We start from the raw sequence: 16,135 nt of genomic DNA on the forward strand, positions 1-16,135 counted from the left end.
CAGAAAGACGGGTGATCTTTATTTTTGCAGTTGTGCTGACTGCACTGCTGTGCACACCCATTAATTTAAGGCTTTGGTATTTTTATTTTGGGATGGTGTACTTTCAGTACAACGTGGTGTTTAGGTAGGTGTGGTCAGTGTGTTCAGTGTTGAGGCATCACTCATCAGGAATGGCAGACCTACCCATCCATTGTCAGTGCGTGATGGCATTGACACACTGCAGGGCTTGTCATGGGTGAGTGAACAAATGGGTAATTGGTATGTTATGGGTGTGGCCATGATGGTGGTGCTCCTCCTGGGTGGGTGTTAGTTCCATCCATGTTCTGATTATAGTTTCATCTCTGGTACAGTGTTGCTGATGGACATACATAGAAGGCCATTGTATACAGGTAGTTAAGCACGGAGCAATGGCAGAAGTTGGCAATTTTTTGCAAGATCCTTTTGTTGTTTTTTTGCCATAATTTGTCTTACACCTATTCAAAATGTGTGTGTGCTTAGCCTGTGTGAGTATCTACATCTTTAGAAATTAAATGGAATGAAGTCACAAGAAATTAGCCAAAAGGAGACTGTGAAGAGCTAAGAAGGTGGCGCGGTACCCATCCACTGAATGAGCCCCATTCAAAACAGTCACATACATTCATGTACACAGTGTTTCTGAAAGATCAGCTCTTTTACTTGTAACTCCCATAGCCATCAGCCTATCAGATTTACAGCCAATGTGAACCTGTATGGTATATACTGGTGCAGGTAGGGCCTCTGTCAGAGGGCTCCAGTTGTGTCTCGGACGAAACCACACAAGAAATTACTGTCAGACTTCCTCTTCCATTCCCATTGGCGGTCGAACTAGGAAGGATGTTGTCTAAGACCTCTTCATCTATCCCGGAGTGTGGAGGTTTGAAAAGTTGTATAACTAAGAAGAGGTTGTAGCATTTGACTCACAGGAGGGGGCTATGTCCATGTTGATAAGTTATTGTCAAAGATTTGTCCCCGATTTGTCAACACCACCAAAATGAAAGCAATCCAGTTCAGCAAGGTTGTAAGTAAGGGTGTGAACGTTAAAACGAAGTTGGAATCCTTAATGTTAAGAAAACTCCTTAACTGAAAAACATTTTTTTTTTCTCCCCCACTTAATTAAAATCCAAGTTTATCGCGAAACATTATTTTCCGTATTACAGCCGGAAGGCTATAAAGGCTTGGGGAGTTGTGTAATTCAAATAAAACCAGAGAGGAAGAGGCAAACTTCATGCTACATGGGGAATTTGCAAGGCATGCAAGACAAAACATTGTGAGATACAGATTACCAAAACATGAGCAAGCTTCTCTGCCTTCTTCTCCCTCGCGTTGGCCTGCCTGCTCTGCCTGCTCGGTCTCTTTGCTAGTGATGTGTGTTCAGTTTTAGGTCTCTTGAGTGTATAATATCCTATCCTGTTCATGGGACCGATGTCCTACAGTAGGCTACTGGTAGCCTGCATTGATTAAGCTTTTCAGACATAATGGAATGTGGCCCCTTGAAAGCGCCTCGGCTAAGGAATGTTGTTTTTCTGGTAGGGTAGGCTACACTACGTTTTTTTGTTTAAAACCTCTGGTGATACGAACTGGCATTTTACTTCTGAAGCAGGACTAAAGTCCATCACTAGGCAATCAGAACAGTCAATCAAATAATCTTGAGCTGCTGCGCGCTTTCTGCTTGCCTGCTGCCTGCGCGCAGACCACTCTCTCCTAACAGAGTACTTTAAAGTTTATTTAATACCCTGACATTTAGTAGAAATAAAACACATCTAGCTACCATACCATAAAACTGCATAAAAAACAACACTGCAGCACATCAGTCAGCAACGTTTATTGTTGTCAGGGAAAAAATACAGAACATTTTACGTAGGAGCAGAATTCTACTGTCTGAAAACGTACATACCTGATGCTGCATCTTTTATTAAATTTTCTGAAAAGTTATCAATGGTCACTATTGACAATAGCTGCGTTCTATGTCTGTAACGGGTTGCGGGAGATTTAACTGCATTGCCTGGCCCTAGTAGTCATACATACAGTGCATTCGGAAAGTATTCAGACCCCTTCACTTTCTCTAAATATTTGTTAAGTTACAGCCTTATTCTAAAATAGATCTAAAAAATAACCTATACATCAACCTATACACAATACCCCATAATGACAAAGCAAAACCAGTTTTTTGACATTTTTGCTAATTAATAATTAATAAAAACTGAAAAACCTTATGTACATAAGTATTCAGACCCTTTTCTATGAGACTTGAAATTGAGCTCAGGTGCATCCTGTTTCCATTGATCATCCTTGATCTTTCTACAACTTCATTGGAGTCCATCTGTGGTAAATTCAATTGATTGGACATGATTTGGAAAGGCACACACCTGTCTATATAAAGTCCCACAGTTGACAGTGCATGTCAGAGCAAAAACCAAGCCATGAAGTCGAAGGAATTGTCTGTAGAGCTCTGAGACAGGATTGTGTCGAGGAACAGATCAGAGGAAGGGTACGAAAAAATGTCTACAGCACTGAAGGTCCCCAAGAACACAGTGGCCTCCATCATTCTTAAATGGAAGAAGTTTGGAACTACCAAGACCGAGACTCTTCCTAGAGCTGGCCGCCTGACCAAACTGAGTAATCAGGAGAGAAGGGCCTTGGTCAGGGAGGTGACCAAGCACCCGATGGACCTTCCAGAAGAACAACCACTCCACCAATCAGGCCTTTATTGTAGTGGCCAGATGGAAGTCACTCCTCAGTAAAAGGCACATGACAGCCTGCTTGGAGTTTGCCAAAAGGCACCTAAATACTCTCAAACCATGAGAAACAAGATTCTCTGGTCTGATGAAACCAAGATTGAACTCTTTGGCCTGAATGCCAAGCGTCACATCTGTACAATACAACTAATACAACTGTATTAGTTGAAAGCCCTACATGTTAACAAGGGGTTTAGGTCAGGTCAGTGCACACAAACAAACAGTGGTGTATCAAAGGATTCTGGATGAGGCAGGAAAACAAAGAGCTGGACACTAGTGTTCACAGGGGCCAGTATGACCTTATGACAACTCTGCTGGGTCATTACTATACAGAAATCTTATCATGATCCATCCTAACAGTCCACACTATATACAGTCTATTTAGTGTGCTGCTAGAATGTACTGTAAGTGTGTTCTTATCAATATAGAACTGAACGTCATACTGTTTTCAACTGTTTACCTGGGTTCACACAGTATGTTTTCTTTCAAATACTTTAGCCACACAAGTTCAAACCCCACCCAACTGGCACTCCAGGCAGGCTCAATCAAACACTCAACATATTTGAAAAGAAGCAAATACTCTCATAGTAATATGCTCTTTATTCTGTTGTAGAAAAATATTACAGAATTGGCATTGCTCCTTTAAAGAAACTATACGTACATTATAATTATAATGTTTGTATTAAGCCATGTCCTCTTTCTCCCAGGTGCTGATCACCATATACTGGCTAGGTAGGAAGGCACAATGCGAGCCCTTCTATAATGGACCTAACTTAAACCTCAAGGCCTTCGAAGGACTACTGGACATAGCAGCGCTATCCAAGGTAAATAAATAACCTTACTGTACGCTGTGCTAGCCTAGGTTAACGTTCTATTATTCTATAATCATCCACTCTATTATACTCTATATAACCCATTCCATTACTGTTTGTCCCTTCTAGTAATTATGTTTCTATGGGTACAGTATTTATAGCCTGGTCACAGATCTGTTTGTACTGTCTTGTTAACGTGTTTAACCATAGGAGTTTGCAAGACCAGGGCCAAGTACAGTATTAGCACTATTAAATGTAAATCTGCCTCACTCTACTACAGTGGTCTAGACCAGTTTGGGGTCCATCCATTTCAATTCGGTCAATTCAGGAAGAGAATTAACATTAAGAATGGAAAGGTGCCTTTTAATTTCAATGAGGATTTTTCAATACTTTAATTGGAATTTCAGTTCATGAGATTCATGAGATTGAATTAGAATGGACCGCTGACCTGATGTACCTGTTCTTTATTCAACCTACAGTTTTTATGTTATGTGTGCTACCCTGTAATGGTTTGAGTAATCAGCCTAACTAGGAATCGTATGAATGAAATCCTCTTTTACACCCACTGGCCAACACATGTCTATATCCTTCCTGGTATGTTAGCTATGTGTTAAGGAAGTCAGCCCATTGGTTTAGGGGCCTCAGAATACTTGACAGTCGGCACTAAAACCATCTCTACATCCTTCCTGGTATGTTAGCTATGTGTTAAGGAAGTCAGCCCATTGGTTTGGGGCCTCAGAATGCTTGACAGTCGGCACTAAAACCATCTCTACATCCTTCCTGGTATGTTAGCTATGTGTTAAGGAAGTCAGCCCATTGGTTTAGGGGCCTCAGTATACTTGACAGTCGGCACTAAAACCATCTCTACATCCTTCCTGGTATGTTAGCTATGTGTTAAGGAAGTCAGCCCATTGGTTTAGGGGCCTCAGAATACTTGACAGTCAGCACTAAAACCATCTCTACATCCTTCCTGGTATGTTAGCTATGTGTTAAGGAAGTCAGCCCATTGGTTTAGGGGCCTCAGAATACTTGACAGTCGGCACTAAAACCATCTCTACATCCTTCCTGGTATGTTAGCTATGTGTTAAGGAAGTCAGCCCATTGGTTTAGAGGCCTCAGTATACTTGACAGTCGGCACTAAAACCATCTCTACATCCTTCCTGGTATGTTAGCTATGTGTTAAGGAAGTCAGCCCATTGGTTTAGGGGCCTCAGAATACTTGACAGTCAGCACTAAAACCATAGCATAACTGATCCATTCTTCTGACTCAGCTATTTTAATCTTCTTTACTTAGGAGTGCATAGGTCACTTGGTACATGTATGGAAGTGTGTTGGTCTCTGTGTGTGCACATTCATGGACTTGTGTTTGTCACGACAGAGGGGGTGGAAGGCACAATGTTGAATTTGACAGTTTGGTTTGTTTATAGTTAGATTTACCAAGCAACCCCTGCAAATACGCTCTATACCATACGAATTTTATGATAAACAACAGTCAACAGTGACGGTTACCCAGCTAACAATTCTAGGGAGAGAGAGAATGTTTTTGTAATGTTACCCGTAATGTTTACCTAATATTTGAGTGTCCAGTTTTCCATTAGTTAGGGGAACATTCCATCTATGTTAGCAAAAATGTTCTGAGAAACTTTTTATCATGTTTTGGTGTTAAAGTTAGGAGAACATTCCCTTAATGTCAACCAGAACTTATCTAGAACATGGTTACAATGTTCTTAGACTATACAACATTAATGTTCTAAATGTGTTTTATGGGTGGTTGCAAGAACATTCATGTGTCCAGTTTTCTGAGGGTTAAGAGAATATTCCATTAATGTCCCACCAAACATACACAGAACATAGTTGCAATGTTCTCTGAATGTAAGATATTAATGTTCTAGACACGTTTCATGGAAACGTAACAAGAATATTGTTATCAGTTGTCCGGACATCGCCTGATGGTCCCAAAGAAATGTTCTCCCCCCCAAAAAGTGTTTTCAACTTACAGTGAGGGAAAAAAGTATTTGATCCCCTGCTGATTTTAGACGTTTGCCCACTGACAAAGAAATTATTAATCTATCATTTTAATGGTAGGTTTATTTGAACAGTGAGAGACAGAATAACAACCAAAAAATCCAGAAAAACGCATGTCAAAAATGTTATAAATTTGTTTGCATTTTAATGAGGGAAATAAGTATTTGACCCCTCTGCAAAACATGACTTAGTACTTGGTGGCAAAACCCTTGTTGGAAATCACAGAGGTCAGACGTTTCTTGTAGTTGGCCACCAGGTTTGCACACATCTCAGGAGGGATTTTGTCCCACTCCTCTTTGCAGATCTTCTCCAAGTCATTAAGGTTTCGAGGCTGACGTTTGGCAACTCGAACTTTCAGCTCCCTCCACAGATTTTCTATGGGATTAAGGTCTGGAGACTGGCTAGGCCACTCCAGGACCTTAATGTGCTTCTTCTTGAGCCACTCCTTTGTTGCCTTGGCCGTGTGTTTTGGGTCATTGTCATACTGGAATACCCATCCACGACACATTTTCAATGCCCTGGCTAAGGGAAGGAGGTTCTCACCCAAGATTTGACGGTACATGGCCCCGTCCATCGTCCCTTTGATGCGGTGAAGTTTTCCTGTCCCCTTAGCAGGAAAAACACCTCAAAAGCATAATGTTTCCACCTCCATGTTTGACGGTGGGGATGGTGTTCTTGGGGTCATAGGCAGCATTCCTCCTCCTCCAAACACGGTGAGTTGAGTTGATGCCAAAGAGCTCCATTTTGGTCTCATCTGACCACAACACTTTCACCCAGTTGTCCTCTGAATCATTCAGATGTTCATTGGCAAACTTCAGACGGGCATGTATATGTGCTTTCTTGAGCAGGGGGACCTTGCGGGCGCTGCAGGATTTCAGTCCTTCACGGCGTAGTGTGTTACCAATTGTTTTCTTGGTGACTATGGTCCCAGCTGCCTTGAGATCATTGACAAGATCCTCCCGTGTAGTTCTGGGGTGATTCCTCACCGTTCTCATGATTATTGCAACTCCACGAGGTGAGAGCTTGCATGGAGCCCCAGGCCGAGGGAGATTGACAGTTCTTTTGTGTTTCTTCCATTTGAGAATAATCGCACCAACTGTTGTCACCTTCTCACCAAGCTGCTTGGCGATGGTCTTGTAGCCCATTCCAGCCTTGTGTAGGTCTACAATCTTGTCCCTGACATCCTTGGAGAGCTCTTTGGTCTTGGCCATGTTGGAGAGTTTGGAATCTGATTCATTGATTGCTTCTGTGAATAGGTGTCTTTTATACAGGTAACAAACTGAGATTAGGAGCACTCCCTTTAAGTGTGCTTCCAGTCTCAGCTCGTTACCTGTATAAAAGACACCTGGGAGCCAGAAATCTTTCTGATTGAGAGGGGGTCAAATACTTATTTCCCTCATTAAAATGCAAATCAATTTATAACATTTTTGACATGCGTTTTTCTGGATTTTTTGTTGTTGTTATTTTGTCTCTCACTGTTCAAATAAACCTACCATTAAAATGATAGACTGATCATTTCTTTATCAGTGGGCAAACGTACAAAATCCGCAGGGGATCAAATTATTTTTTTCCCTCACTGTATACAGAGGCCCATTATCAGCAACCATCACTCCTGTATTCCAATGGCACGTTGTTAGCTAACCCAATTTTATTATTTTAAAAGGTTAATTGATCATTTAGAAAACCCTTTTGCAATTATGTTAGCACAGCTGAAAACTGTTGTCCTGATTAAAGTAGCAATAAAACTGGCCTTAGACTAGTTGAGTATCTGGAGCATCAGCATCTGTGGGTTTGATTCCAGGCTCAAAATGGCCAGAAACAAAGACCTTTCTTCTGAAACTCGTTAGTCTATTCTTGTTCTGAGAAATGAAGGCTATTCCATGTGAGAAATTGCCAAGAAACTGAAGATCTCGTACAACAATGTGTACTACTCCCTTCACAGAACAGCGCAAACTGGCTCTAACCAGAATAGAAAGAGGAGTGGGAGACCTCGGTGCACAACTGAGCAAGAGGACAAGTACATTAGAGTGTCTAGTTTGAGAAACAGACGCCTCACAAGTCCTCAACTGGCAGCTTCATTAAATAGTACCCTCAAAAACCAGTCTCGATGTCAACAGTGAAGAGGCGACTCTGGGATGCTGGCCTTTTAGGCATAGTTCCTCTCTCCAGTGTCTGTGTTCTTTTGCCCGTCTTAATATTTTATTTTTATTGGCCAGTCTGAGATATGGCTTTTTCTTTGCAACTTTGCCTAGAAGGCCAGCATCCCGGAGTCACTTCTTCCCTGGGCGAAGAGATCAATGCTGCCTTTGCAGAGTTTTTATTTGTCTAAAATTATATTTTTCCTCGATTAACTCAAAATTAAGGGGCAACACAGCTACCATACTTCTTAGATGTTCTGCTTTACGATAGCCTATTAGAAAATGGTTAGCCTTCAGCATGAATTCCATTAGCACGAGACAAGGCTTTAAAAAATATATTCAGTGACTTCAAAAAGTTTTCAAACCTCTTGACCACATGTTGTTTTGTCACAGCCTGAATTTAAAATTGATTAAATTTAGATTTTGAGTCAATGACTATATTGTCAAAGTGGAATTATGTTTTTAGAAATGTTTTGAAATTAATAAAACATGAAAAGCTGAAATGTCTTCAGTCAAGTATTCAACCCCTGTGTTATGTTAAGCCTAAATAAGTTCATGCATGGACTCAATTTGTATGCAATAATAGTGTTTAATATGATTTTTGAATGACTACCTCAGCTCTGTACCCCACACATACAAGAAGCAGTGCATTTCAAACACAGATTCAACCACAAAGACCAGGGAGTTTTGCCAATGCCTCGCAAAGAATTGCACAAATTGGTAGATGGGTACAAAACAAAGCTGACATTGAACATCCATTTGAACATTAAGTTATTAATTTCACTTTGGATGGTGTATCAATACACCTAGTCACTACAAAAAGATATAGGCATCCTTCTAACTCAGTTGCCGGAGAGGAAGTTAACCACTCAGGGATTTCACCATGAGGCCAATGGTGACTTTAAAAGTTTAATGGCTGTGATAGGAGGAAACTGAGGATGGAACAACAACATTGTAATTACTCCACCATACTAACCTAAATTACATAGTGAAAGGGAAGCCTGTACAGAATAAAACATTCCAAAACATGCATGCAGTTTGCAATAAGGCACTAGTAAAATGGCAACAAAAATAGCAAAAAAATGAACTTTATGTCCTTAAAACAAAGCATTATGTTTGGGGCAAATCCAACACACACATCACTTTGTACCACTCTTCATATTTTCAAGCATGGTCGTGGCTGCATTATGTTATGGGTATGCTTGTCATCGGCAAGGACTAAGGAGTTTTTTGTTTTGCCTAACTTGCTGACCACACCACTCGCATCGCATGCGCTGCAAAATAAATGTACACCTACATGTTATTCAATCATTGCACCCATACTGCTCGCGCGTGCCAATGAGCGTCTGCATTGCCAAGCACGAAAATAGAAGTTGCTTCTATTTGTGACGCAGAACGCGATGCAAGTCCTGCCTCACCCATCTCCTCATTGGCTTTTAGAAGTATATACCCACGAGCCATCTCCTCATTGCTTATACCCACGTGGGTGATTGATAGATGAACATGTCGGTTGTGGTAATGCACCTTATTATCAAAGTTAGTTGCCAATCGCCATATAAAGTCCAAAGAAGAAAAAGCCTGGAAGGAGGAGAGATGACTAGAAATGATTTGGCTGACCGTTTTATGTGTGGATTAATTGTCGGAGTGGCTACAGGTTCATCTGCCTCACCTAAAGCCCATTCTTGTGGGAAGCTGCTATAGACCACCAAGTGCTAACATTCAGTATATGGATGATGTGTGAAATGCTTGATAATGCATTGATATCAACAGAGGTATATTTCTTTGGGTGATTTTTAAATATTGACTGGCTTGCATCAAGGTGCCCACTCAAGAAAAAGCTTCAAACTGTAACCAGTGCCTGAAACCTGGTTCAGGTTATCAATCAACCTACCAGGGTAGTTACAAACAGCACAGGAATGAAATCATCAACATGTATTGATCACATCTTTACTAATGGTGCAACAATGTGCTTTAAAGCAGTATCCAAATTCTTCAGATATAGTTATTACAATATAGCCATATCTAGGAAAACCAAAGTTCCAAAGGCTGGACCTAATATAGTGTATACGAGGTCACACAAATTTTGTAATGATTCCTATGTTGATATAAAGAATATTTGTGGGTCAGTGGTGTGTAATGAGGAGCAACCAGACGCTGCACTTGACATTTATGAAATTGCTTATTCCAGTTACTAATAAGCATAGCCCCATTTAAGAAAATGACTGTAAAAACTGTTAAAACCCCTTGGATTGATGAGGAAATAGAAAATGGTATGGTTGAAAGGGATGGGCAAAAGGAATGGCAAATAAGTCTGGCTGCACAACCGATTGGCAAACGTACTGCAAATTCAGAAATAATGTGACTAAACTGACTATAATGAAGAAACTATGCTATGAAATAAAGATGCATAAAAAGCTTTGCAGCACCTTTAAATACATTTTTGGGCAAAAAGGCAAACTCGGCTCCATCATTCATTGAATCAGATGGCTCATTCATCACACTGCCCACTCATATTGCCAATTACTTTAATAATTTGTTTTATTGGTAAGATTAGTAAACTTAGGCATGACATGCCAGCAACAAACACTGACACTACACATCCAAGTATAACTGATACAATTATGAAAGACAAGCACTGTAATTTTTAATTATTTAAAGTGAGTGTGGAAGAGGTGATAAACAGCAATATTTTTTTCAACAATGACCCTGGGGTCTGACAACTTGGATGGAAAATTACTGAGGATAATAGCGGACGATATTGCCACTCCTATTTGCCATATTTTCAATTTAAGCCTACTAGAATGTGTATGCCCCCAAGCCTGGAGGGAAGCAAAAGTTACCTAAGAATAGTAAAGCCTCTTTTACTGGCTCAAGTAGCCGACCAATCAGCCTGTTACCAACCCTTAGTAAACTTTTGGAAAAATGTTTTTTGACAAGATACAATGCTATTTCACAGTAAACAATATGACAACAAACTTTCAGCATGCTTGTAGAGAAGGACATTCAACAAGCACAGCACTTACACAAATGACTGATGATTGGCTGAGAGAAATTGATGATAACAAGATTTGTGGGGGCTGTTTTGTTAGACTTCAGTGCGGCTTTTGATATTATCGATCATAGTCTGCTACTGGCAAAACTTATGTTTTATGGCTTTACACCCCCTGCTCTAATGTGGATGAAGAGTTACCTGTCTAACAGAACACAGAGGGTGTTCTTTAATGGAAGCCTCTCCAACATAATCTAGGTAGCATCAGGAATTCCCCAGGGCAGCTGTCTAGGCCCCTTACTTTTTCCAATCTTTACTAACGACATGCCACTGGCTTTGAGTAAGGCCAGTGTGTCTATGTATGTGGATGACTCAACGCTACATGTCAGCTACTACTGCGATTGAAATAACTGCGACATTTAACAAAGAGTTGCAGTTAGTTTGAGTGGGTGGCAAGGAATAAGTTTGTCCTAAATATTTGGGACAAATCATTCACTAAACCCTAAACCTATATGAAGTCTTGTAATAAATCATGTGGAAATTGAGCAAGTTGAGGTGACTAAACTGCTTGGAGTTATCCTGGATTGTAAACTCTCATGGTCAAAACACATTGATACAACAGTAACTAAGATGGGAAGGAGCTGCTCTGCCTTCTTGACAGCACTGTCAACAAGGCAGGTCCTACAGGCCCTTTTTTTTGTCGCACCTGGACTACTGTTCTGTCGTGTGGTAAAGTGCAATAAAAAAGGACTTAGGAAAATTGCAATTGGTTCAGAACAGGGCAGCACGACTGGCCCTTGGATGTGCACAGAGAGCTAATATCAATAATATGCTCTCCTGGCTCAAAGTGGAGGAGAGATTGACTTCATCACTACTTGTTTTTGTAAGAATGCACCGAGGTGTCTGTGATTTTGTATTGTAGTTATTTGGTAGTAGAGTAGTGGCCTGAGGAAACACACTTAATGTGAAAAGTGTTATGGAATGTAACGTAATATTTTAAATTGTATATAACTGCCTTAATGTTGCTGGACCCCAGGAAGTGTAGCTGCTACCTTGGCAGCAGCGAATGGGGATCCTTAATAAATACTAATACAAAAGTTGGCTGGATGTCCTTTGGGTGGTGGACCATTCTTGATACATACAGAAAACTGTTGTGCGTGAAAAACCCAGAAGCGTTGCAATTCTTGACACACTCAAACCGATGCGCCTGGCACCAACTACCATACCCCATTCAAATGCACTTAAATCTTTTGTCTTGCCCATTCACCTTCTAACTGGCACAAATACACAGTCCATGTCTCAGTTGTCTTAAGGCGTATAAATCCTTCTTTAACCTTTCTCCTCCCCTTCACTGATTTGAAGTGGATTTAACAAGTAACATTAATAAGGGATCATAGCTTTCACCTGGTCAGTCTGTCATGGAAAGAGCAGATGTTCCTAATGTTTTGTACAGTCAGTGGATAATTAAAGTGACAGATAATAAACAGTAGCAGCAGCGTGGTGCAAAAAGGGTCAATGCAGATAGTCCGGGTAGCTACTGGTTAACCTTAGAGTCGATGTCTGCTCCCCCACAAAAATCGAATTAGCATAATACAAATGCTAAATGTCTGTTTAATCTAGAGATGTCTGTTTTGTTGCATTGGATGCTTCTGGACCACAAGCATCTTGGGACTCATCTGAAGTCGGTACAGCCGATCTGCCAACTTCTGTCTGTAGCCTCCGAACAGTTTGGGCTACACACTAATATGACCCCTCTGTGGAAAGGTGTGTGAATACTTTCTGATTGCACTGCATGTCAAAGTGTGTCAAATATGTAAGTTGAAAACACTATGTTAAAAGCATTGTGTGTGTGTGTGAGTATTCCTAACCTTGCCAACAGACAAAAAGAGCTGTGAACGGATCAGTGGTTCACTGATTAGGGCCTTGATGGGCTTGGCAAAAGTAACAAGGCGTGATGTGCAATTAAACTACTTGTTTTGGAGAACATTTCTTTGGGACCATCAGGTGACGTCCTGACAACTGATACACAGAAATGTTATTCCCATGAAACGTGTCTAGAACGTTAATATCTTAATTTGGAGAACATGGCAACCATGTTCTGTGTTTGTTTGGTGGAATGTTGATGGAATATTCTCCTCACCCACAGACAACTAGACACGTTAATGTTCTTGCAACATGTAACTTGTCTAGAACATTCATATCTTATGTTCTGAGAACTTGGCAACCATATTCTGTGTATGCTTGGTGGGACGTTGATGGAATATTTTCCTAACCCACAGAAAACTGGACACATGAATGTTCTTGCAACGTTCCCATGAAAAGTATCTAGAGCACGGTAACCACATTCTGGGTAAGATCTACTTGACATTAAGGGAATGGTCTCTTGGAAACATTCCGTGCACGTCATGGGAACATTCCTCTGAAATCATTAGTTAATGACCTAATGAGACTCTTAAGGGAAGGTTCTCTAAAGTTGTGGGAACGTTTTATGTTAGCTGGGAAGGCCTTGTTTGTGTTCTTACGCTAAGCCCTTTAGACTGTAAACAGTTATCATTGTCGTCATCATCACACAAAGCATGGCTTATTGGCTGTGCTTGCATGACTGACTGGGAAACAGTTAGGGGTCAGAGTTCCGGTCATCAGAAGTGTGTGATGGGTGAGATGGCTGTGTGTGTTCAGTAATTTAGGGAAATATTCAATGCATTCTCTGGTCTGGAGAAGGGTTTAAGAAACTAACTCGAACTCTACAAGTGTTTGTGTCATGGGGGTACGTGTGTTTTTATGGGGGGGGGGGGGTTACTATCCTTGTTGAGACCAGAGGTCCTCACAAGGATAGTAGAACAGGGACAAGTGGGGACATTTTGCCGGATCCTACAAGGAAAAAGGCTATTTTGGGTTAGGGTTAGAATTACCGTCAGAATTACAGTTAGGGGGTTGGTGTAAAGGTTAGAGTTATGGTTAGGGATAGGTTTAGGGTTTGGGAAAATAGGATTTTGAATGGGAATCAATTATTTGTGTGTGTGATATCATGTGCCCGGGGAGGATAACCCTAAGGAGTTAAATGACTGAAAGACACATCACTCTTTCTTTCAGAGTGTGAGCTCACGATTGTGTTTGTTCGTGTGTGTGTGTATTGCAGGCACTTGAGGAATCATCCGGCCAGAGAGCCAGCAGCAGCAGAAGATTTAGAGAAAGAGACAGTGGTTTCAGAGACAGCTGGTATAGTGGGAGAGAGGATATATTACCTTTACTGAGAGGAGGAGGATACAGTGTTCTAGACCACACAGCAGATCCCTGACAACACGCTCAAAGCAGCAGTGAGGGTATGGACAAACACGCTCACACTCTCACTCACTCACTCACTCACTCACTCACTCACTCACTCACTCACTCACTCACACATGTCAATCTCAATCGGGCAGGACTCGAGTTGTGTGTGTTTGGTTCTACTTTGTTATGCTTCTACACACACGCACATACGCACGCACACACATCAATCTCAATTATCACGCACCCCAGTCGGACAGGACTTGAGTGTGTTTTGGTTTTACTTTTTATGCTATGTTTTAGGCTCTTAGCAGTATACCTTTAGCCTCTAGATCTAAGTCTGAAATCTTGAATGGTAGTGATTGCGTTAACGTGATGGTATTTCAAGGGCGGGTATCTATTTGTTTATTTTGGACTATCTGAGGTAATCTGTGAAGTTCACACTGAGCATGTTGATTTTACTGATACCAGGTCTTTGTTGGCATTTGACAGTGGGTGGACTAGTTTAGCGTTTCAGTCAGTAATTAGAGAGAGACTTGGCTCCCACTGTGAGACAGGCCAGAGATACATTCCAGATGCTTCTACACCAGCCTGTAAATTAAGCAAGGAGGGGGTAATAGGCCTCTGTTCCCAAAGCAATGTGCCCCACCCCCGCTATCCTGGTACTGGGGTGTGTTCAGTGAGGTGAAAGGTTCAGAATTTTAGTGAGGTGTTCAGTGAGGTGAAAGGTTCAGAGTGGACTTGTAGATCTTATTTTTATGTCTGTGTCTAGTATGAGGGAAGCTATAGGAAGTTTTGTGAGCCAATGTTAGCATGACTTCATCTGACTTTAAGGACGTAGATAAAGGGCCTCATTGCCAAAATCCCAAAGTATCCCTTTAAGTATAGAGCTGACCAGATTCCCTATTTTATCTGCCAGACAATTATATCACAAACAACACTAAGTAGACTTCTACTCTTCCGACCTTTTCCTTTTCTCTCCTCGTCTCTCCTCCTGGACCGACCTCTGAACTCTACCCTCTTCCATTCTCTGCTCTCCACTGCCTTTTCCTCTCTCCTCCCACCTTCCATTCCCCGCACCTCCCTTTCCAGTCTCCACTTGTCTATTCTGGCTTTCACCTCTTCTCTCCCCTCTCTCAGAGCCCTCCCTCTTACTCTTTCCTGCCCCTCTAATCTCCACTGTCCTTCCCCTCCCCTCTTCCTTCACCTCGCACCTCAATTTTACCCCTTTTTCTTCTGTCTATCTCATCATCCCCCACCTCTCCTCCCCTAGGTTCTGGGAGTGACGCGGAGACGGACTCAGTCTTCAGGATGGCGGCAGACAGTAACAAGGATTCACTGCACTACCGCCGCTCGCTGGTCATCGAGCCTAAAACGACCACGCAGTTCAACCAGTTCCTGCCCACCAAGGACAAGCCAGCGGCCTATGTGCCAGCGCCGCTCCGCAAGAAGCGGGCCGAGCGCCATGAGGACAGCCGCCGGAGCTGGGCCAGCCCCATGTACACGGAGGAAGATGGCACCTTCACCAGGTAGCAGAGTCATACACACATCTGTAGCCTATACACCAGAAATCAGCTGCCTCTAATCTTTGACCGCAGGTGCTGCTCTAGCATATCCTTTCAGATCTCTCAATGGTTAAATTATCCAGAGGGATGGGGCTCAATTCCATTTTATTTCAGTTAAATTCAGGTGAATTGTTAAATCGAAATGGTACCGAGCCAAAATATCCCACCCAGTTTCTTAGATCGTTATGACTCGTCATTGCAGCACCAGCTAAGCTAGCTTTATACGCCAGCTTGTCTTCTTTCACCGTGAAGAAAACTGCTGCTTTGGATAGTGAGTGCTGTGTATGTGCACTGTACCATCATATCCTCCTGTCGCGGCTGACCACAGAACACTGACCTCAGTGAGACCAGGCCCGATTCCAACCAACAACGGATGCATATCCCAGAATTCCCTGCAGTGGGCGTACAAGTGCGAGAGTGGCAGTGACGACGAGTCGGAACCCGAGTGGCCGGACCCCGACCTCGTTCTGGACGGCCTAGCCCCTCCCCAGCCCACCAACTTCACCCAACCCGTCAGCCCTGTAGAGGCTGGGAATTCCGTGGGGTTAGGAGGAGGGGGAGGAGGAGTTTCATTGGTGAGAGGAGG

The 16,135-nt window shown here is 42.1% G+C and overlaps 1 protein-coding gene across 5 annotated transcripts in view; it reads left to right on the forward strand.

Annotated features, from left to right (window-relative positions):
- Window positions 1-16,135, forward strand: part of LOC115156246 (LIM domain only protein 7) — a 97,115-nt gene that overhangs the window by 18,174 nt on the left and 62,806 nt on the right. For 4 of the 5 annotated variants that reach the window (XM_029703684.1, XM_029703687.1, XM_029703686.1 and 1 more), the window contains exons 2-4: window positions 3,461-3,577; window positions 13,857-14,040; window positions 15,258-15,513. In XM_029703684.1, the coding sequence (XP_029559544.1) occupies window positions 15,296-15,513 (218 nt within the window). In that variant the 5' untranslated portion in view covers window positions 3,461-3,577; window positions 13,857-14,040; window positions 15,258-15,295. The remainder of the gene's footprint in view (window positions 1-3,460; window positions 3,578-13,856; window positions 14,041-15,257; window positions 15,514-16,135) is intronic. The other variant, XM_029703685.1, reaches the window with a different exon arrangement.

Source organism: Salmo trutta, chromosome 20 (genome assembly GCF_901001165.1).
Source record: "Salmo trutta chromosome 20, fSalTru1.1, whole genome shotgun sequence".
NCBI lineage: Eukaryota > Metazoa > Chordata > Actinopteri > Salmoniformes > Salmonidae > Salmo > Salmo trutta.